We start from the raw sequence: 22722 nt of genomic DNA, 5'->3' as shown, positions 1-22722 counted from the left end.
GGGTAACCATCTTCTGGAGACTCCCCAAGCCCATGCTATGGCAAATGTGTTGAATGAAAACAAGAACCATAGCTTACCACTTAGATTAAGTTATGAAATTTATTTATATTTTACCTTTTAAAAGCCAGAACATAACAAATCTCACTTTCTGGAAAGTCATCTTATTAGAAATACAAGAAGTGCACTTAATACAAGGAAGTAAGTTTCTCGGTGCCACCAGTGAGGTGGACATACACTCACATCAGTCCCTCAAACGAAGGTTTCGCCAGATTTCCCTCCAGACTTCTGAGATGATCTAAATTCAGGAAGGTCTGAGTGAACTTTTTCCAGAAATTACAGTGAACAAGCTGACCTTAACTTTTGGGTCCTCCCGAGAAATACTAATGAAAAAACTATTTTTTTCCAGTGGGCCCTGTCTTTGCTGGCTTCTCGGCATCTGCAGCTCTTCACCGGCAGGCGCGGAGCCCCACAGCAGCAGTGTACAAGCGCGAGGTAGCACTTGCAGCCCCATCAGAGACATATGACATCAAAGAACCAACCTAAACCCATATGCCTTTTGGTCAATCAGAGGTTCTGCTCCTACAGATTAGGCTGACAGCTCTTGGACTTATTTTTATTAATATTTGTGAAATATGAACTCCAAGGTTCTTGAGCTGTTCCTAAAGCAAGTTTCCAGCAACAGCTTTTATTAACAACTGTTCATCTTGCGATGTGCTGTGCCTTATGAACGATGTCTCGTCAGAACAGACCAGGGGTGGTACTGGGTTTCCTATAGCTTCTCTCTGCATCTACAAAGCAGGTTTTCAAACACATTTTACATGTCGAAACCAGTGTCATAAGGAAAACATTTGTGACAGAAAAACAATGCTCAGTTTAATCTAAGTTACCAAGCAGAAGGTAAAAGAACTAGTACCCGCTGAGTCCCCAAACCTCTTTCTTCTAATTCATCTGAGGATTTTTTGTGCTTCTAGAACAAGAATGTAGGCAGGCTCCCAAATGGAGAGGTAAACATGACCGCGTTGTCTGAAACTACTTCATTAATTGTAAATCAGAAACAAAAAGCTCTGGCCCTCCCACTTCTCTTAGCTGACCCTCCTCCCCACTTACGGATAAACAGACTTTAACTTCCCTAACCCAGAAACACTTCCACCAAAAATGTATGGTTATACCTTATCCTAAAAAGGCACCATGCAGGCATTTAAGACTGAACCAGTGAACTCTAAGTATGTAGTAGTAGAAAATATCACTAATCAAAACTTCCAGCATCAGATGGTACAAAACCCCAAGAGGACTGGTGACATGTACCCCGGGATGGCAACCCCAGCTTCTGGCAACCCCACAGCCCAGCGGGAGCTTCAGCTCTGGTCAGGTGCACGGCTGCCAAAGTCTGCACACCTTGGGGACAAGGAAAGGAGACACTTGCTTCATTGTGCTATTCATGACCCAGAAAAGGTCCTGGCTGGCTTGAAGGACCCAAGAGACAAACACTGGATGGGAGGAATGAGTGTGAAACAAGAGGTGGAGAAGCTAGATTATCTTCCACAGGAGGCGGCAGAAGCTCCAGGAAGTAGCCGAGAACCAATACGAACTCGACCGTGTGACAAACAAGGTTAACAGTAGGGGAAGACAGCTTTGGCAAGAGCCCAAAGGGAAGAGAAGGGCTGACCTGGGGACCCACTTCCCCTGTCAGAAGTGACCCTGTTCCAATGCCATGGCTCATTTTCAGGTCTGTTGAACAGGTAAGGTACAGGAGTCATAGGTTTCACGTTTAATATGTAATGGAAGCTCTGTAACATGAGACAGATAGCAAGCACGGACTCTGCTCACTGGTCGATGATGGAGCGCTGCAACACCTGATTCATCATGTCCTCTTCATCAACATCATAATCCTAAGGGCAAAAACAGACATGCAGCCTCAGCAACTGTTTCCAGATGCAAAGACTGGCTTTCAGTAGAAGCAGGACAGCCTAGCAACTGGATCCGGAGCAGGTTGCCAGGGACCGGATCCCCAGTGCAACTGTTTGTGATGCTAAGTATGTAACTTTGGGAAAATTAATCTGTCTCTGCTGCCTTCTCTTTTTTTTTATTTGATGGAGTCTCGCTCTGTTGCCAGGCTGGAGTGCAGTGGCACAGTCTTGGCTCACTGCAACCTCTGCCTCCCAGGTTCAAGTGATTCTCCTGCCTCAGCCTCCCGAGTAGCTGGGACTACAGGCGTGCGCCACCATGCCCAGCCAATTTTTATATTTTTAGTAGAGACAGGGTTTCACCATGTTGGCCAGGATGGTCTCAATCTCTTGACCTCGTGATCCACCCGCCTTGGCCTCCCAAAGTGCTGAGATTACAGGCATGAGCCACTGCACCCAGTCTGCTGCCTGATTCTTAAATGAAGTTAAGGATGCCTCCCTTAAATGGAGATTGAGAAACCCAGACAGCACACGAATGGAGCCTGGCACAGACCAAGTGCTCAGAACGTTTGTAAGTCTGTCGGAACAGAGCACGCAGATGCACTGAGCTGAAGAGTTGTTTCTGAGAGGTGGAATCAGTGCGCAGTACAGAATCAGATTTTTAGAGCCATACAGTACAGCAGAAACTATAGCGCAACTAGCCCTCTTTAATGAGTCATTTTTGTTAATGTGACACAGATGAATGTAATTCATCTGTGTCACATTAACAAAAAGGGCAGTTATTCTGAAGTCTGAGTTTCAGACACTGTCAGACTGAGAATAAATATTCTTTATGACAATTTAGCAGAGAGCTTTCTTTCTTAGATACTGAAATTCAGCCATCAAGACCGAATACCACTCTAAAATCCTAACTTGACATCTATATATGTAAGTAAGAGGTTTACTTGATATAGTTGGCCAAATTTACCTATTACTATAATGGCAAGACAACAGTGTGCCCCTTTGAAACCATCCAGCTCTAGGGAAAGAATATAAACCTGACAGCCGTATTTGGCTAGTGGATATATGCTATTTGACCTGAAGTATTTTTGAAGATAATTAAAACCTGTGAAACCTCCTGTGAAATTTTCCTGTCCTGCTTGGGCATGGGGGGGTGGAGAAGCTAGGCAATGCTGCGCCTGCATTTCCACAGGAAAACAAGGTGATGGCAGCATAACGAGTCAGGCACCACCTGGCTTGGAAATCCTCAGGAGGATCATTTCAATTATGGTCCCCATGGACATGCAAGATTGAGCCTCCCAAGTCCAAATTGTTGTTGTGTGTGTGTGTTTTTTTTTTTGTTTTTTTTTTTTTGAGACAGGGTCTCATTCTGTTGCCCAGGCTGGAGTGCAGTGGCATGATCTCAGCTTGCTGCAACCTCCGTCTCTTGGGCTCAAGAGATCCTCCTGTCCCAGCTCCCTCAAAGTAGCTAGGACTACAGGCAGGAGCCACCACACCTGGTTACTTTTTGTATTTTTTGCAGAGACAAGGTTTTCCCATGTTGCCCAGGCTGGTCTCGAACTCCTGAGCTCAAGCGATCCACCTGCCTCAGCCTCCCAAAAATGCTAGGATTGTAGGTATGAACCACTGCACCGCACCTGTCCCCAAACCAAGTTCTATAACAGGCAGAAATTATATAAACCACAAGAAAAGTAGACAAAAATTTGGTGGCAGGGCTAGGAGATGGAAAGAGCAAGTATCACTGTCTCTGTCTCAAAGACTGACCAGATCATCTTCTTGTTTGTTTTGAGACAGTCTTGCTCTGTTGCCCAGGCTGGAGTGCAGTGGCACGATCTTGGCTCACTGCAACCTTGCCTCCCAGGTTCAAGCGATTCTCCTGCCTCAGCCTCCCAAGTAGCTAGGATTACAGGTGCCCACCACCACACCTGGCTAATTTTTTTGTATTTTTAGTAGAGACGGGATTTCACTATGTTGGCTAGGCTGGTCTCGAACCCCCGACCTCAGGATCCGCCCACCTCGGCCTCCCAAAGTGCTGGGATTACAGGTGTGAGCCACCGCGCCCAGCCCAGATCATCTTCTTAAATGTCACTCTGGGCTGGGCGTGGTGGCTCACGCCTGTAATCCCAACACTTTGGGAGGCCGAGGTGGGCAGATCACGAGGTCAGGAGTTCGAGACCAGCCTGGCCAACATAGTGAAAGCCTGTCTCTACTGAAAGTACAAAAAGCAATGGGGCATGGTGGCATGCGCCTGTAGTCCCAGCTACTCAGGAGGCTGAGGCAGGAGAATCACTTGAACCCGGGAGGTGGAGGTTGCAGTGAGCTGAGATCACGCCACTGCATTCCAGCCTGGGCAACAGAGCAAGACTCCATCTCATATAAGTAAATAAATGTCACTCTGGCCACCTGCCTGGCCCATGAATAGAAACTGTATAGTAGCTACAGTATACAGACTGGAAGCCCATCTAGCTCCCCAGCTACAGCTGCCTGCCCGCCTCTTCCACTTAGTCTTCTTTTCTCTCTTGTCAATCCCCTTTATCACTGTATCCAGTATACAGACTGGAAGCCCATCACAACAGTGACAAAGTTCAACACTGGGGATCCCCATTTCCCCTTTTGAGAAGAGTGAAGTAGCCGTGCCACTCCCCCAGGGGAGGGATCAGAGCCCAGGCTCCAGACTTACCACAAAAGTGTCATAAGAAAACCGGTGCCGGCGCTGGATGTGCTCTCTGAAGTTGGCGCTGCGGTAGTTGGGGTCTCCCCAGGGCATCGAGGCACATATCGGACAAACCTTTCAACACAAAAGCAAGGTCTTAGGCACCCAATTTCCAAGCTTGCACCAGCCCTCTGTGGCCTGTGTCTGGCCTCCTTTCTTCCAGGACAGCTTTCCTGACATACTGTCCAGGGCCAGTAACTCCTTCCTGTGCACATCAGCAGCCCAAAAAAAAAACTGCAAATTTCCAGCTCAAGTCAAATGACACGTGGGACTGGGTAAAGTTCAAATCATGATACCACCCTTTCTCATTCCCTACTGTAGGCAGAGAAGTGAGTCAGCCTGGTGGGGGGCCTAGACTGGCCTTCCAATCCAGCACACAAGACAATCCAAAAGCATGAGGAAAACTAAGAAAATAAGCCGATGAGCAATGTCCCAGGGAAGTAAAACACAGCCTTACATGCATCTTAACAAAGGAAATGCTCAGAAGAGGGGGATCAGGCTGAAAAGCCCTCACACAAAAGGTTGATTTGGTTTTTCAAGATTGGGAAGTATTTGGAAAGGCAAAGAGGACATGAAAGAGTGCTCCAGGCCGGGCACAGTGGCTCACACTTGTAATCCCAGCACTTTGGGAGGCCAAAGCGGTAGATCACCTGAGGTCAGGAGTTTGAGACCAGCCTGGCCAACATAGTGAAACATCTTCTCTACTAAAAATACAAAAATTAGCCTTGCATGGTGGCACACGCCTGTAGTCCCAGCTACTTGAGGGGCTGAGGCATGAGAATCGCTTGAACCCTGGAAGTGGAGGTTGCAGTGAGCCAAGATTGTGCCACTGCACTCCAGCCTCCAGCCTGGGTGACAGAGTGAGACTCTGTCTTAAAAAAAAAAAAAAAATTGTGCTCCAGAAGAGAGGCAGCAGCACGGAGAAAAGGCCAGAAGGCGGCAGTTACTGTCAACACATGTAAACAACCAGACCAGTGAGTGCAGAAAACTCATGCCAGGGAGAGAGAAGACCTAAGTGCCCCCACTTAAAGGTGGAACCCTACTCCACAGCAAGGAAGATACAGTGATAAAGGGGATTGACAAGAGAGAAATCTGGGATGGTAGAAGACTGAGTGGAAAAGGTGGGCAGGCAGCTGTAGCTGGGGAGCTAGAACATAGGGTGGGACTAGAGACTGAAAAGGAGATGGCTTCCAAAGGGAAGGGAGAAACGCAGAGTTAAGAACTTGCAGAGGGAGAGGAAGACAGAACAGAGGGCCAAAGGCTGAAGAGAAGGCCTCAACATAGACAACATAATCAGAGGGATTTCAGAAGCCAAAGGAGGGGAAAAAGACAGAAAATTAGGCTGCCATGCCAGAAAAGTTCAGCAATAACAGTATCCAACAAAATTATGAGTGCAAGTAACATTTAACCAAGTCAATCTGTATCTAAGACTTTAGCTTATAAACATACATAGATACAGGCAAAGATATGTTTCTCAAAATGGCCAGTTCCATCTTAAGATGAGCATTGATAGCTGCCCTAGTACTCTCACAAAAGCTCATTAAAATTCTAAAATTTCTGCACCACTGTTTACAGCAATGGAGCTGAAGGCTGCCCATACAACAGAGTATGTAGTTCAAGAGAAGCAGTATGAGATAAATGGAAAAATTAAAACTATAGAGGAAGTATACACCTAACTATAAAAAAAGACCTGGTCTGTCAATCACATTGAGAGAGAAAGGTAACACATTGCTAAGATGGAACAAATACTTTTTTTGGGAGGCGGGGGAGGGGGCAGTTTTGTTCTGCTGCCCAGACTGGAGTGCAGTGGCAGGATCTCAGTTCACTGCAACTTCTGCCTCCCAGGTTCAAGCAATTCTCATGCCTCAGCCTCCCAAGTAGCTGGGATTAAAGGTGCCCGCCACCATGCCTGGCTAATTTTTGTATTTTTTGTAGAGATGGGGTTTCACCATGTTAGCCAGGCTGATCTTGAACTCCTGACCTCAACTGATCCACCCGCCTTGGCCTCCCAAAGTGCTGGGATTACAGGTGTGAGCCACCATGCCCAGCCTACATTTTTTTTTTTTTAAAGGAGACTACACATGCCAGTAGGTGATATCTGAGTAAAATGTCCAAGGATTGATAAGCCTTTTCCTAATAATTTCACCTAAATCCTCTTTCCCCACAACTATGAAGAAGCTACTTCCAAAAATAAAATGGCAGCTTCATGGAGAAATTTGGTGGACACCAAGGGAACCAAGTTAATGTTACCAACAACAGACATCACATGACTTAATGTAGCACCCAGAGGACAGAGAACTCGTGTACCATCCCTGCCTCTGCCTTGGGGGGAGGGGGAAATTGCTATGAAAGACATTACAATTGTTAAAATTAAAACATGAATTTCACATTAGACATTAGATTGAATCAATGTTAAATTTCTTGAATGTGATTAATTATACACACAAAAATATAATTTTCCAAGAAAACATTCTTGTTCTTAAGACATACACACTCCTGTATCAGGGTGCCAAGTATTCAGGGTGCAAAAATGGTCATGGTATCTGTAGCTTATTCCCAAGTGGTCAGCAAAAAATGTGTACTATAGAGCATGGTTAAGCAAATATGGTAAAATGTTAACAATCTGTCAATCTAGGTGAAGGGCACACAGGAGTTCATTCTACTAATCCCGTCATTTTTCTCCAAGCTTGATCCTTTCCCTTAATGAAGTTTAAAAAAAAAAAAAAAGGTTACTCACCACAGATTTGGTATCCGTGCTATGGAATAATTTGCAGTGTTCCACAAGTCCTTCCTGATCAAAGTTCTTCTCAGGACAGTAAGGACAAGGAAAGGTATAACGGTTTGGAACATTCCTGGAAGGTGAAACACAGGAAAAAAGAAAACTTTTCTGTGAGTACCTTTCCATTAAACTTCAACCACAGTACACTCCAAAAAGGAGCAAAGCTCACCGAATGTGTAATGATAAGGATGCTGATGATCACTTCAGACTCAGGTCAAGTGTTGTGAAAATAATAGCTCAGCTGGCCGGGCGTGGTGGTTCACGCCTGTAATCCCAGCACTTTGGGAGGCCAAAGCAGGCGGATCACCTGAGATCAGGAGTTCAAGACCAGCCTGACCAACATGACAAACCCTGTCTCTACTAAAAAATACAAAATTTAGCCGGGCATGGTGGCAGGTGCCTGTAATCCCAGCTACTTGGGAGGTTGAGGCAGGAGAATCGCTTGAACCCGGGAGGCAGAGGTTGCAGTGAGCTGAGATTGCACCAGTGCACACCAGCCTGGGCAACAGAGCGAGACTCCGTCTCAAAAAAGAAAAAAATATAGCTCAGCTAACATCTGAAGTGAACACCAGAGTCCTCCCTTGCATACTCCTCCCAAAATACTTGTATCAGCTTTAGCCAGCATAACAATTCATACAACTAAACCCCTGGGCATGCAAGGTGTCCAACCTCTTTGTATTAATAGCAAGAGATGACCTCCACCTAAGGGGAGACTGAGTCATTTACCTTGGCTGAAGAGATGCATCCTTAATGGTGGCCTTCACACCTTCCATGATGTAATTCTGGTATTTGGAACAAGTAGCCACGTGGGACCGGATCTTGGACAGGAAGAACTCAAATAGGAAGAATCAGAGCCCACAAGTTAGTGAGGACCTTGCAACAGGCAAAATATAGTCCCAAACAAGGGCACAAAGAAAACTAGACCTACACCACCCTGGCAAATAATCTCACCAAACTCCTGACTGTGCTGATGGGGCTGAAACCCTGATTATTGCAGATTTCCCATTAATACCAAGGCTGCTATTTTATTCGACTAAATCAGGATATCCACTTCCACTCCAAAATAACTCTCCTAGAGGTTTGCTCCTATTCATGATAGGCTGTCTGCTCACAGACAAGCTCCAAATCTAGGATGTTTTCAAAAGTTTTCTATACTAGCATTTAAACTAGTCTCCTTACAGCAAGCCAAAAACCACATTCTGTTATGTGCAGCAGAGAAAAGTGATCCTTTAGGTAAAACATATAAAAGCCACTAACCCTGGTTAAAGTATCTATCACCAGCCTCTGAGAAATAATCTTTAAAATCTAAATTCTCTTTTTTTTTTTGAGACGGAGTCTCACTCACTCTGTCGCCCAGACTGAAGTGCAGTGGCACCATCTCGGCGGCTCACTGCAACGTCCGCCTCCCGGGTTCAAGTGATTCTCCCACCTCAGCCTCCTGAGTAGCTGGGATTACAGGTGTGTGCCATCAGGCCCAGCTAATTTTCATATTTTTAGTAGAGATGGAGTTTCACCACGTTAGCCAGGCTGGTCTCGAACTCCTGACCTCAAGTGATCTGCCTGCCTCAGCCTGCCAAAGTGCTGGGTTTACAGGCGTGAGCTACCACGCCCGGCCCAGCCTTTCATATAAAATCTAGGCTGTGCAACAGTAAAACAGAAAGAGAAGAAAACCCAGAGAATAGTGCTTCATTACAGGTTTTCTAAAAAGAAAGAAAGTTTTAAGAGTTGAAGAAAAGAGGGAAGATAAAGGAAAGAAAAACATTTTCAGAGGCATGCCAACAGTACAATCACTAATCTTGAAAATGGAGAAAGGCAAAAGCATACAGTAAAACAAACAAAAAGCCCATCATGGGCGGAGTACGGTGGCTCACACCTGTAATCCTGAGGGAGGCTGAGGTGGGCCATCACTTCACGCTCCCAAGTTCGAGATCAGCATGGGCAACATGCAAAACTCGTCTCTACTAAAAATACAAAAAAATTAGGCAGGCGTGGTGACACATGCCTGTAGTCCCAGCTACTTGAGAGGCTGAGGTGGGAGGATGGTTTGAGCCTGGGAGGCAGAGGTTTCAGTGAGCTGAGACCACGCAATTGCACTCCAGCCCAGGCAACAAAGCCAGACCCTGTCTCAGAAAAAAAACAAAACAAAACCAAAAACCACATTATGCATGCATAAATAAAGATGAAGAGACCGGGTGCAATGGCTCATGCCTATAATCCCAGCATTTTGGGAGGCTGAGGCGGGCGGGTCACGAGGTCAGGAGATCGAGACCATCCTGGCTAACACAGTGAAACCCTGTCTCTACTAAAAATACAAATATATATATATATCTGTGTGTGTGTGTGTGTGTGTGTGTGTGTGTGTATATATATAGCTGGGCGTGGTGGTGGGCACCTGTAGTCCCAGCTACTCGGGAGGCTGAGGCAGGAGAATGGCGTGAACCCAACAGGCGGAGCCTGCAGTGAGCTGAGATCACGCCACTGTACTCCAGCCTGGGCAACAGAGTGAGACTCCGTCTCAAAAAAAAAAAAAAAAAAAAAAAAAAAAGAAGGCAGTAGGGAATTGTATTTCAATATCTTGAGTTTCTAAAAGTAAACTTCAAAGGGGGAAAAAATGCTCCAATATTTGAGCTCCAGCTTACCATGATGATTGTCTCACCTCCAGCTCAAGAACTTGACTTTAAGCTACAAACTGAGGAATCCTCAATTTTTTTTCCTTTTTTTGTAGAAACTGGGTCCACTATATTCCCCAGGCTGCTCTCAAACTTCTGGGCTCAAGCAATCTTCCCACCTCAGCCTCCCAAGGAGCTGGGACTACATGCATACACCACTACACACAGCTGGTTTTGTTTGTTGGTTTGTTTTGGTATATACAGAGTCCCACTATGTTGCCCAGGCTGATTTCGAACTCCTGGGGTCAGTGATCCTCTTGCCTTGGCCTCTCCAAATGATAGGATTATAGGCATGAGCCACCATGCCCAGCCTCAAGAGTGAAGCCCCCAATTAAGACACAGAAAATAGCCCTATTCAGCATTGAAATGGCCCTACTATGCATCCCTAATACTAAATCACGCTGAAAAGGAGATGGTAAGGTATATTCTTACTATGGGCATCCATACCGAAGTGTTAAAAATAATGAAACTGACATGCAAGGCTGTCCAATATGTAAGAGAAAAAAAACCTGAAAGTGGAAAAAAAAAGTTGGGAATGAATGTACATTTGAAAAAGTGAAAAAAGTTGAAGAAATATATATATTATAGTATAATCTCATTTTGCAAAAATCCTACAACTTGGTTGGTAAAAATTCTACAGTGTTTGTCAAAGGGCAGAAAATGTTATGCAGCTTTCGAAATTGAATCACTTTTTTTTTTCCTTGAGACAGGGTCCAGCTCTATCGCCCAGGATGGAGTGTAGTGGCACGAACTCAGCTCACTGCAACCTCTGCCTCCTGGGCTCCAGCCATCCTCTCACCTCAGCCTCCCGAACAGTTGAGACTACGGGCACACACCACCATGCCCTGCTAGTTTTTTGTATTTTCAGTAGAGCCGAGGTTTCACCATGTTGTCCAGGCTGGTCTAGAACTCCTGGACTCAAGCAATCCACCCACCTTGGCCTCCCAAAGTGTTGGGATTACAGGCATGAACCACCTTGCCAGGCCTTAAGTTGAACGAATTTTGAAGTAATCTCTGGAATGAGGAACAAGCCTACATTGTTGTGTATTTTTGTACGGTCTGCAATTTTAAAAATTTTAATGATTCTAAAATCAACAAGGCTGTGTATATCTCTTGGAAAATAAGACAACAGTATTTTTCCTTTCCAGTAGCAGTTATAACAGGTATGAAAATAAATATACTTGACTCTGATTATACAAGAGCATGGATGCATTTCAAATGTTAGCTATTGTTATTACAATCCAATGATTTCATATTGACTTTTTTTTAAGAGACAGGGTCTTGCTGTCAGCCAGGCTGGAGTGCAGTGGCATGATCATAGATCACTGTAATCCCAAACTCCTGGGCTCAAGTGATCCTCTGGCCTCTGCCTCCTGAGTAGCTGGGCCTACAGGTACATACCACCACACCCGGCTAATTTTATTTTTTTGTAAAGATGAGGTCTCACTATGTTGTCCAGGCTGGTCTCTTAACTCCTAGCCTCAAGCTCTTGCCTTGGACTCCCAAAGAGCTGGGGTTACAGGAATGAGCCACCACGCCTGGCCATAATTGATCTTTTATAGGAAAAAACTGGGATAACTGATTTCTATGGCTTTCAAACCTAAAATATATACTTAACCAACTCTTAAAAAAGGAAACAAAAACCAGTAAGGTTATGAAAACAAACCAGCCCAGCCATCACCACAGGTAATTGGCATGCACGCGTGCTGTTAGTGACCTAGTCATGCTCTAACTTCAGCAACAACATGGCAGCTGTACGTTTTACCCCAACTTATCATGGAAAGACATGGACTCTTCCACATCACTTCCACATACATTCTTACGGCAGCCATGGCAAGAAGTCTCTGTGCTCTCGATCTGCCGCTCGAGCTCCACGGCTCGGACGCCAGGTGCCAGAGCGCTGCGACACACCCCACAGACAGGCTTCTTCGGCTTCAGACATTCCTGCAGGCATGCAGAGCAAAAGCTAGAACAAGACATACAGAGAACCTCTGTCACGCATCATGGAGACAAGACGACAAATATGGATCAACTTTTAAAAAGACATCAATGGATAATGGAGTAAAAAACAACTTGCTCTCTCCTCCCAGTTCAAATACTAAGTCTTTCCAAGCCAGAAAAAATGAGGGATAGGAGTGGACTACAAAGAACACACAACTACAGAAACAAATGCAAACTCCTGTGATAGACACAGTGAAGGTGTTAAGGTTGAGGCTTCAAGCCTTAGGCCCTGCTACTGAAGGATCTCAGTGGGGTTTCTTGAATCTCCATTTTTTCCTTTGTGAAATGGAGAGAGTAATACCTACCTCTAGGACTGCTGGGAGGATACAGTTTGTATAGCAGACCCCTGGCAGAGTGTCCAGCACGTACAAAACGCACCACAAACGGGAGCTGCTATCATTACAGGTGAAGGCAAAGCACTACAGGAACATAAAGGGAAAAGCAACTAGTGACCTGAGAAGGAAAGGGCTGGTAAGACTGCAGTGAAGGCTGGGAGCGGTGGCTCACGCCCGTAATCCCAGCACTTTGGGAGGCCAAGGCGGGCAGATCACGAGGTCAGGAGTTTGAGACCAGCCTTACCAACATGGTGAAACCCGTCTCTACTAAAAATACCAAAATTAGCCAGGCATGGTGGCAGATGCCTGTAATCCCAGCTACTCGGGAGGCTGAGGCAGGAGAATTGCTTGAACCTGGGAGGCAGAGGTGGCTGCACACTCCAGCCTGGGCAACAGAGTGCGACTCTGTCTCAAGGGGGGGGTGGAGGGGAAGACTGCAGAGACGGCATCTCTGATCAGCCTTAAAAGGGTTCAGCTCAGCCAGGTGCGGTGGCTCATGCCTGTAATCCCAGCACTTTGGGAGGCCGAGGCGGGCAGATCACAAGGTCAGGAGATCGAGACCATCCTGGCTAACACAGTGAAACCCCGTCTCTACTAAAAATACAAAAATTAGCTGGGAGTGGTGGCGGGTGCCTGTAGTCCCAGCTACTCAGGAGGCTTAGGCAGGAGAATGGCATGAACCCAGGACGCAGAGCTTGCAGTGAGCCAAGATCGCGCCACTGCACTCCATCCAGCCTGGGAGACAGAGCGAGACTCCGTCTCAAAAAAAAAAAAAAAAAAAAAAAAGGGTTCAGGTGGATCCTTTTGTAGTTCATGAACCTGAGGACTGGGTGTTCATGCGCATGTGTGAGATGTGCCACCCTCAAACCTTGTTACAGATGTTGGCCCATTACCCATCTGGCATTTTAAAAAAAGAGGTCAGCTAGCAGAGGAAGGGAAGACTATTCTAGGCCTAATTTAGGCTTAAAATTCATATGTATCTGAGGAAATAAAAATCTAACAGACTTCCTCATAAACAGTAGGGAGCCAGGAGTTTAAAAGGAAGGTATTAACAAAACAAGGCCAAATCCAGGTTTCAGAAAAATATCTCTGTGCTATCATGGAAAACAAAGTTTTGTTACTTTTTTTTTTTTTTTTTTTTGAGACAGAGTCGTGCTCTGTTGCCCAGGCTGAAGTGCAATGGTGCGATCTCGGCTCACTGCAAAATCTGCCTCCCCGGTCCAAGCGATTCTCCTGCTTCAGACTCCCAAGTGACTGGGGTTACAGGCGCGCATGACCACACCCAGCTAATTTTGTATTTTTAGTAGAGACGGGGTTTCACCACGTTAGCCAGGCTGGTCTCGAACTCCTGACCTCTGGTGATCCACCCGTCTTGGCCTCCCAAAGTGCTGGGATTACAGGTGTGAGCCACTGAGCCCAGCCCTATAGTTTTTTTTTTTAGGTGAGAAGGTGAGAAGAGACAAAGTAGAAACCAAACAGATGGCTAAAGGCAGAGGATTGTGAGGGTCTGACTGAAGCAGCAGGGGATGAATTCAGGAAACCATTCACAGAAAGGTAGAATCAGGAGGACTTGATAACTTACTTACTTTGAAGAAAAGAAGTCAAAGATGACCGAGTTCCTATCCTGAAGCCTAGGAAGATGGTAATGCTGAGATAAGGCATACAGAAAGAATGGAGAAGACACCCTGGGCTACTTACCCAACCTGATAGATTAAGACAGTATAACCAAATCTGCCAGAAAGAACTAAAGATATATAATGAAAGGCCATCTTCTGAACACTTGACCATTTTCTACTGCCTCTAAGAATCTCCTTCCTCCTTGTCATTAAGTTAGATGTTAATGCTGTTAGGCAAAATTCCAGACCAGGTACAGAGAAGGTGAGGGAGTCTATTCATTCACCACTGAGGGCAATGGAAACTTGACAAAGCCCTGTTCTCATGATGCTTACATTCTAGAGTGAAGGGAAACACAAATGTTAATTTCAGATAGTGATTAAAAATATGAAGGAAATATGGCAAACAGACCAGCTGGGGTGATCATAGAAAGCTGCTTCTGAGGAGTTGGCATTTGAGCTGGGTGGGACCTGATTACGAGGACAGCCACACAGATCTGGGTGCAGAGCTCCACACCAAGATCACGCCACACACAAATGAGGACTGGAAAGGGAGGCAGGCAGACCTTGGGGGCCACGATGCGGTAGACCATGGTGAAAAGGGCAAGCAATGAGGCAGTAGAGACAGGCAGGGCCTGTGGCCATCACTTGTGTTGCCTGTTCACAAAGGCAGATGACAAGAGGAACCCAAGAGAGCACAGAGGGTCCAGTGAGTATAATGGAACCAAACCCAGCATGCAGATAAAAGCAGCTCGAAGTCTCTTCTCAAGCACACACACAGGTACAGCTCATCTATCAAATGTTCACGAGTCACTTTGTGCCTGAGACATGCCCAAACTACCAGCCTGCTTTTGAACAACTCAAATATCCTGGGATGGCTTTTCAGTTTCTATTTCCTACTTATGCGCCCTTTTCTAGTTCAGCCTTCCGATGCTCCACTCCGTCACAGTGCTAGGAAGAAATTCCCTTCTCTTGGGCACCCAGCCAGCTGCCTTTCTCCAGCTGTATTCTACCAGATTGGAGAACACAGTCATTCAGGGCTTGAAATAAAGTTTTATAAAAATCCAATGCCCCAGCCAGAGTTGCAGTGATGCTCAACTTTCCAAGCACAAAAGGTAAAAATCAACTAGGCACAGGAGAAAGCAGTCGGTTGGAGCTAAGGGGGATTTGGGCTGCCCTCACAGAGGTGCTTCCATCTGTCTTCAATTTGCACTGAACTGCTGATCACGTGGGGCTAGGACAGCGAGGATAGAGAAGAGCCAAGGTTTGAAAACCAGTACTGTTCCTTGCCCTCTGACCTAGGAAAGGTTCACCAAGCTCAAGAAAATCTCAAATTTTGCTGCTCTTCATTTAGCAAACTGTGCTGGGTCTAGCCTTTTTACAAATGTTAATAGTAAATGAAATCCACTGAATTAATCCAAAATCAGGTAAATCTGATCCAAGGATAAGTGGATTCAATGAAAAAGCTAAAGACCACTTCAACTCTCGTGAAGCTTGCTTACACGACTTATTAGTTCATGCAACCATTACCTGATCACTCACCCCACGCACAGAGGTGTGATCCCTGAAATACCCTCCCACTTGCAGAATGAATTTTTACAATAGTTTGACCAGTCATTGGTACTTATTTATAATCAATTCACTGGACTAAACTCTGAAGGCAGAGTCTACCCCAAAATCTGGCACACAGAGGCCATTCCAGTCAGTTCAGGGGCAATAAAGATATGGCCACTCCGTCATGAGCTGTTAAGTTTTGCTCTGTGCAAGCAAGGAGAAGGAAGTTAAGTCCCAGAAAGGAAGTGGGGGAATTTAGATGGGGATGGTATTTGGTGAGGTAACTTAACCTGGGACTTGAAGCCTGAAAAGGGAGGGGTGGGGGGAAGAGTTCCAGGCTAACCGAATTGCAAAGATGAATAGCCTAAAGCAACATGATGAAGCAAAAAGCAGCCAGCTAGATGCCAACCACTGTTCTCTGGACTATTGAAATGGTCACCTGCAGTACATCTGGGAAGAGCTAGGCCACGGTGACCCTTCCCTAAGAGAGCCTCGGACCCTCAGTGTATTCACCTGTAAAATGGCTGCCAACCCTCCCCCGCTGCAGGGTGGCTAAAGAATAATGCCCATGGAGTGCAGTGGCTACTGAGCCCGCTGCCAAGACCAATGCCAAGGTGATCCCACGATAAGCACTGAGAGAGGCCAGAGGAAAAGCCAATTCTGAGGCAAGAAGCAGGTGGCCACGTTGTCTACAATTCTTTCAACTCAGATGTGTTTGTGCGTCTGATGGAACAAGGCTTAGATTCAAATCGACCAACCTCGAAAGCCCCGGCCACAGCCCAGGACCTGGACTGGACATTTATACACATATCTGCTTTAATCATTATAACCACTCTATTCACAGTATTCAGGTCATGAAGGCTTAATTGAAAACTGAAAGAAACAAACCTCCTACACAGGAAGTAGAATGCTAACAATCCCATCTGCCAACTCCCACCCCCCTTTCACAGCTAAGGGCAAACTGGCCAGATCCCCATAAAGACTTCCCTTTTGTTGTTTTAGTCTAGTTCAGCGTTTCTCCCGACTTTAGTGCACAGTAGAATAACTCGCCACAGCTAGACACGACGCCAAATGTCCTATGCTTTAAGAGCGACGTGGACTAGAAAGGAAACGTCGGCTCTCCAAGGGCGGACTTCGGAGCCTAAAGTCCCCGCAGGGCACGAGTCCACTATCACGTGTGGGAAGGAGACTGACAGGCCGCCTGGAACATCACAGGCGCTCAACAGACAGCAGCTGCCCCGCTAAGACGGGCGGAGGGACGGGATACTTAGGAGTGAGCGGGGCGGGACAGAAGAGCGCCCCGGCAGCTTTCACGGCCCTTAGGAGCCCCGGGGGACACCCCCGGGAGGCCCCTCTGGGTGGGTCCTCTGGCTCCCGCCCTGAGACCCATCTCGCTCCTCGGCTCCATTCCCTTCCCAGTTAAGCGCCCCCCGACCAGGCCCGGGCTCGCCGCTTACACGTGTCCGCAGGGCACCTGTACCGGCTTCTCGTACACCTCTAAGCACACGGGACACGTGAAGCGTCCTAGGGGGTCAGCCTCCGCCGCCGGCCCCGCCAGCTGCGCAGCACCCCCGCAGTCCCGCTGTTGCGCCGCCATCTTGCTGCCGCTCTGCGCCGCGCAACGGCGGCCGATGAGGAGGAGGCCGAGGGGGCGGGGCTCGCGGGGCGGTGAGCGGTTGGGGGCGGGGCTAGCGGGTGGGCCGCCCCTCGGGGCCCCTCTGACGCAAGCGAGCTAGAGGGCGAGGGAAATCTGGAAAACGTGGAAGCCAAATCCAAAGGCTGCCAGAATTGGGACGGGCTCTGCGCGTGGGCCGCTGTTTTCCAAATTTATCGTTAGTTCGGCACCACTGGCACTATCACTATTTATCTTCGAATCAAGTTGCTTTTTCCTTAAATTTATTTATTTATTTATTTAATCTATTTTGGGACAAGGTCTTGCTTTGTCGTCCAGGCTGGTGTTCAGTGGCGCGCACGATCATGGCTCCCTACAGCCTCGACCACCGGGGTTCAAGCGATCCTCCCACCTCAGCCTCCTGCGTAGCTGGACCACAGGCAGTCACCACCATGCCGGACTAATTTATTTATTTTTGTATTTTTTGTAGAGACGGGGAAAGGAGGCGGGGAAGGAGCGGTGCAGAGAGCGGGCGGGTCTCACTGTGTTGCCGAGGCTGGCCTTGAACTCTTGGACGCAAGCAATCCGCCTGCCTCGGCAACCCGAAGTGCTGGGATTACAGCGGTGAGCCACGGTACCCAGCCATTTCTTAAATTTAAGCAAATTCTAATAACAGATCTAATTCCTGAGCTGCAAGAAGAAAATCAGTATCATTTATTTATACAAAGGAGCTGGGCAAGGTGGCTTACTTCTGTAATCTCAGCACTTTGGGAGGCCGAGGTGGGCGGATCGCTTGAGCCTAGGAGTACTAGAGCAGCCTGGCCAACATGGTGAAACCCCGTCTCTACTAACAATACTAAAATTAGCCAGGCGTGGTTGCCCATGCCTGTAGCCTCAGCTACTCAGGACGCTGAGGCAGGAAAAGCCTTTGACCTGGGAGGCGAAGGTTGCCGTGGGCCAAGATGGCTCACTCACTCCAACAGTCACTAAACTCCAGCCTGGGCAACAAGAACGAAACTCCGTCTGAAAAAAAAAAAAAAAAAAAAAAAAAAAAACACAACCTGGCTAACAGGGTGAAACCCCGTCTCTACTAAAAATACAAAAAATTAGCCGGGCGTGGTGGCGGGCGTCTGTAGTCCCAGCTACTCGGGAGGCTGAGGCAGGAGAATGGCTTGAACCTGGGAGGCGGAGCTTGCAGTGAGCCAAGATCGCGCCACTGCACTCCAGTCTGGGCGACAGCGCGAGACTCCCTCTCAAACAACAACAACAACAACAACAAAACAAAACAAAAAACCCCAACAACAAAGTACATTCATTTCATGTTGTGCAATCATCACCATCAGCTATCTCTAAAATTCTGGTCTTCTTGCTAAACTGAAACTGAAATTCTGTCCCCATTAAACAATAACTTCCTCTTCCCTCCTCCCATCCCCATACCCCCAGGCCCTGGCAATTTTCTGTCTATGATTTTGAAGCACTTATAGCTATAAAATTTCCCCTGAGCACTGCTTTCACTGTGTCCAGTAAATTTTGGCCTGCTGTGTTTTTGTTTTCATTTGTTTCTCAATATTTTCTCTATTTATTTAATTAATTTATTTATTTTGAGATGGAGTCTCACTCTGTCGCCCAGGCTGGAGTGCATTGGTGCGATCTCTGCTCGCTGCAGCCTCCCTCTCCTGGATTCAAGCAATTCCCTTGCCTCAGCTTCCCAAGTAGCTGGGATTACAGGTGCCTGCCACCATGCCTGGCTAATTTTTGTATTTTTAGTAGAGACAGGGTTTCACAATGTTGGCCAGGCTGGTCTCAAACGCCTGACCTCAAGTAATCTGCCAACCTCGGCCTCCCAAAATGCTGGGATTACAGGTGTGAGCCACCCAGCCTGGCCTGTTTCTGAGTATTTTCTAATTTCCCTTGTGATTTCTTCTTTGATCCATTGGTTCTTTTAAGAGTGTGTAAATTTCCACAAATTTGTGAATTTTCCAGTTTTCCTTTGATATTGATTTCTTTTTTTTTTAACCCCCCCATATTGATTTCTAGCCTTATCCAATTGTGCTTGGAGAAGATATTTGGTATGATCTCTTTTATTTCTTCTTTCTTTCCTTCTTATCTTTCTCTCTTTCTCCTTTTCTTCTGTCTCTTTTCGTAGAGATGAAGTCTTGCTGTGTTGCCCAGGCTGGTCGCAAACTCCTGGGCACGAGCCATCCTCCTGCCTCAGCCTCCCAAAGTGCTGGGATTACAGGCCTGAGCCACCACGGCTGGCTGATGTCTACCTTTTAAAATCTCTTGAGGCTTAATCTGTGGCCTAACATATGGTCCATCCTGGAGGATATCCCATGTGTGCCTGAGAAGAATGTGGATGCTGTTGTTGCTGGGGAGTGTCTGGACATGTGTTAGACCTGGTTGTCTTACTGTGTCGCTCAAGTCCTTTATTTCCTTACTTGTCTCCTGTTTGTTCTATTTATTCTTGGGAGTGGGGCATTGAAGTCTCTAACTATTATTGTGGAATTGTCTATTTCTTCCTTCAATTCTACCAATTTTTGCTTCATATGTTCTGATGGTCTGTTATTAGGTATATAAATGTTTATAATTGTTATATCTTCTTGCTGTATTGAACTTTTTATTAACATACAATGCCTTCTTTATCTCTTGTAACCTTTTGGACAAGTAATTTTTCTTTTTTCTTTTTTTGAGACAGGGTCTTGCTCTGTCGTCCAGGCTGGAGTGCAGTGGTGTGATCTCAGCTCACGGCAACCTCTGTCTCCTGGGTTCAGGTGATTCTCCTGTTTCAGCCTCCTGAGTAGCTGAGACTACAGGCATGCACGACCACGCCTGGCTAATTTTTGTATTTTTAGTAGAGACAGGATTTCACCATATTTTTTAGGCTGGTTTCAAACTCCTGACTCAGGCGATGCACCCGCCTCGGCCTCCCAAAGTGCTAGGATTACAGGTGTGAGCTACCGTGCCCGGCCTGGACAAGTAATTTTTCTGATATTAGTATTGCCAGCCCTCCTCTTCTTTGGTCAAGCAAAAAGATATTTGCATGAAATATCTTTTTCCATCCTTTCAGAACCAGTCTATAAAGTGAGTTTCTTATAGACAGCAATACAGTTGAATCATGTTCTTTAAAAAAAAAAAAAAAAAAAGCTGGGTATGGCGGCTCATGCCTGTAATCTCAGCAGGAGGAGGCTGAGGCGGGTGGATCACCTGAGGTTAGGAGTTCAAGACCAGCCTGACCAACATGGTGAAACCCTGTTTCTACTAAAAATACAAAAATTAACCAGGCCTGGTGGTGCATGCCTGTAGTCCCAGCTACTCGGGAGGCTGAGGCAGGAGAATCACTTGAACCTAGGAGGCAGAGGTTGCAGTGAGTGGAGAACGAGCCACTGGACTCCAGCCTGGGCAACAAGAGTGAAACTCAGTCTCAAAAAAAATTTCTTTTAAATTAATTTTTTTTTTTTTGAGACAGAGTCTCCCTCTGTTGCCCAGGCTGGAGTGCAGTAGCACAATCTCGGCTCACTGCAAGCTCCGCTTCCTGGGTTCACGCCATTCTCCTGCCTCAACCTCCTGAGTAGCTGGGACTACAGGCGCCCACCACCACGCCCGGCTAATTTTTTTTGTATTTTTAGTAGAGACGGGGTTTCACCATGTTAGCCAGGATGGTCTCGATCTCCTGACCTCATGATCGGCCCACCTCGGCCTCCCAAAGTGCTGGGATTACAGGCGTGAGCCATTGCGCCCAGCCTAAATTTTTCCTTCCTTTTTTCCTTCCTTCCTTCCTTCCTCCCTCCCTCCCTCCTTCCCTTCCTTCCTTCGTTCCTTCCTTCCTTCCCTCCTTCCCTCCCTTTCTTTCTTTCCTTTTTTTTTTTTTTTTTTGAGACAGAGTCTCACTCTGTCACCCAGGATGGAGTGCAGTGGTGTGATCACAGCTCACTGCAGCCTTGACTTCCCAGGCTCAAGTGATCCTCCTGCCTCAGCCTCCTGAGTAGCTGAGACTACAGGCATGTGCCATCACACCTAGCTATTTTTTCTATTTTTTGTAGTGATGGGGTCTCACTATGTTGCCTAGGCTTTTTTTTTCTTTTTTGAGACAGGGTCTGGCTCTGTTGCCCAAGCTGGAGGACAATGGCAAAATCTTGGCTCACTGCAACCTCCACCTCATGGGCGCAAGCCGTCCTCCCACCCCAGCCTCCCAAGTAGCTGGGACTATAGGCGTGCACACCACACCCAGCTAATTTTTAAATTTTTTGTAGAGACAGGGTTTCACCATGTTGCCCAGGCTGGTCTCGAACTCTTGAGCTCAAATGGTCCTCCTGTCTTGGTCTCCCAAAGTGCTGGGATTACAGGAGTCAGCCATCATTATTAAAATTTGTTTGCTTAAATTTAAGAAAGGGCTGGGCATGGTGGCTCACGCCTGTAATCCCAGCACTTTGGGTTGCTGAGGGGGGTGGATCACTTTTGTCCAGGGGTTTAAGACCATCCTGGGTAACACAGTGAGACACCCCACCACCCCCAACTCCCTCCCCCATCTCTACAAAAAATACAAAAATAAGTGGGAGGGTCACTTGAGGCCAGGAGTTCAAGATCAACCTGGGCAACGTACCAAGACCCTGCTGTCTACAAACAAACAAACATAAAATTAGCTGAGTGCAGTGGCATGTGCCTGTAGTCTTAGCTACTCAGAGGAGGGTTGCTTGAGCCCAGGAGTTCAAAGCATCATTGAGCTGTAATCTTGCCACTGCACTCCAGTCTGGGCAAGAGCAAGACCCTGTCTCAAAAAAAATAAAATTAAATTAATGCCAGGTGCAGTGGCTCCCACCTGTAATCCCAGCACTTTGGGAGGTCAACATGGGAGGATCGCTTGAGGCCAGGAGTTTGAAACCAGCTTAATCAACATAGCAAGACCCCGCCATCTCTACATAAAAAAAAGTAGCTACGTGTGGTGGTGCACACTTGTGGTCCCAGCTACTCAGGAGGCTGAAGTGGGAGGATTGCTTAAGCTCTAGAGATCGAGGCTGCAGTGAAACATGATTGTGCCACTGCATTCCAGCCTGACTGACAGAGACCCTTTCTCAAAAAAAAAAAAAAAAAGGCCAGGCGCAGTGGCTCACACCTGTAACCCCAGCACTTTGGAAGGCCGAGGTGGATGGATCATGAGGGCAGGAGATCGAGACCATCCTGGCTAACACAGTGAAACCCCGTCTCTACTAAAAAATACAAAAAAAATTAGCCGGGCGTGGTGGCGGGCGCCTGTAGTCCCAGCTACTCGGGAGGCTGAGGGAGGAGAATGGCGTGAAGCCGGGAGGCGGAGCTTGCAGTGAGCTGAGACTGCGCCACTGCACTCCAGCCTGCACGACAGAGCAAGACTTTGTCTCAAAACAAAACAAAACAAAACAACTAAATAAAATATAAAATTCTATTCCCCAGTCTTACTAGCCATATGTCTAGTGCTCAATAGCCACAAGTGACTCGTGGCTACATATTGAAAAGATCAGACACAGAACATTTCCATCGTTGCAGGAAGATCTATTGGACAGCGCTGCTA

General features: G+C 46.8%; 1 protein-coding gene and 1 non-coding gene across 2 annotated transcripts; one reads left to right on the top strand and one right to left on the bottom strand.

Moving 5' to 3' along the window:
* Window positions 1–80: 80 nt before the first annotated feature.
* RNF114 (ring finger protein 114) lies at window positions 81–17283 on the bottom strand. Its single transcript, XM_003809256.4, has 6 exons — window positions 17026–17283; window positions 11881–12031; window positions 8123–8229; window positions 7355–7469; window positions 4585–4692; window positions 81–1889 (listed from the first exon to the last, which is right to left on the bottom strand). Exons 1-6 carry the CDS (start codon window positions 17163–17165, stop codon window positions 1824–1826), a joined length of 687 nt encoding a protein of 228 aa, XP_003809304.1. The 5' UTR covers window positions 17166–17283; the 3' UTR covers window positions 81–1823.
* LOC112438033 (small nucleolar RNA U13) lies at window positions 13200–13304 on the top strand. Its single transcript, XR_003026537.1, has one exon. It is a non-coding gene; the product is annotated as a small nucleolar RNA U13 (small nucleolar RNA).
* Window positions 17284–22722: the final 5439 nt, after the last annotated feature.

The sequence above is a fragment of the Pan paniscus genome, chromosome 21 (assembly GCF_029289425.2).
Source record: "Pan paniscus chromosome 21, NHGRI_mPanPan1-v2.0_pri, whole genome shotgun sequence".
NCBI lineage: Eukaryota > Metazoa > Chordata > Mammalia > Primates > Hominidae > Pan > Pan paniscus.
The sequence above is the reverse complement of the archived record's forward strand: the minus strand, read 5'-3'. Positions and strand labels throughout refer to the sequence as shown.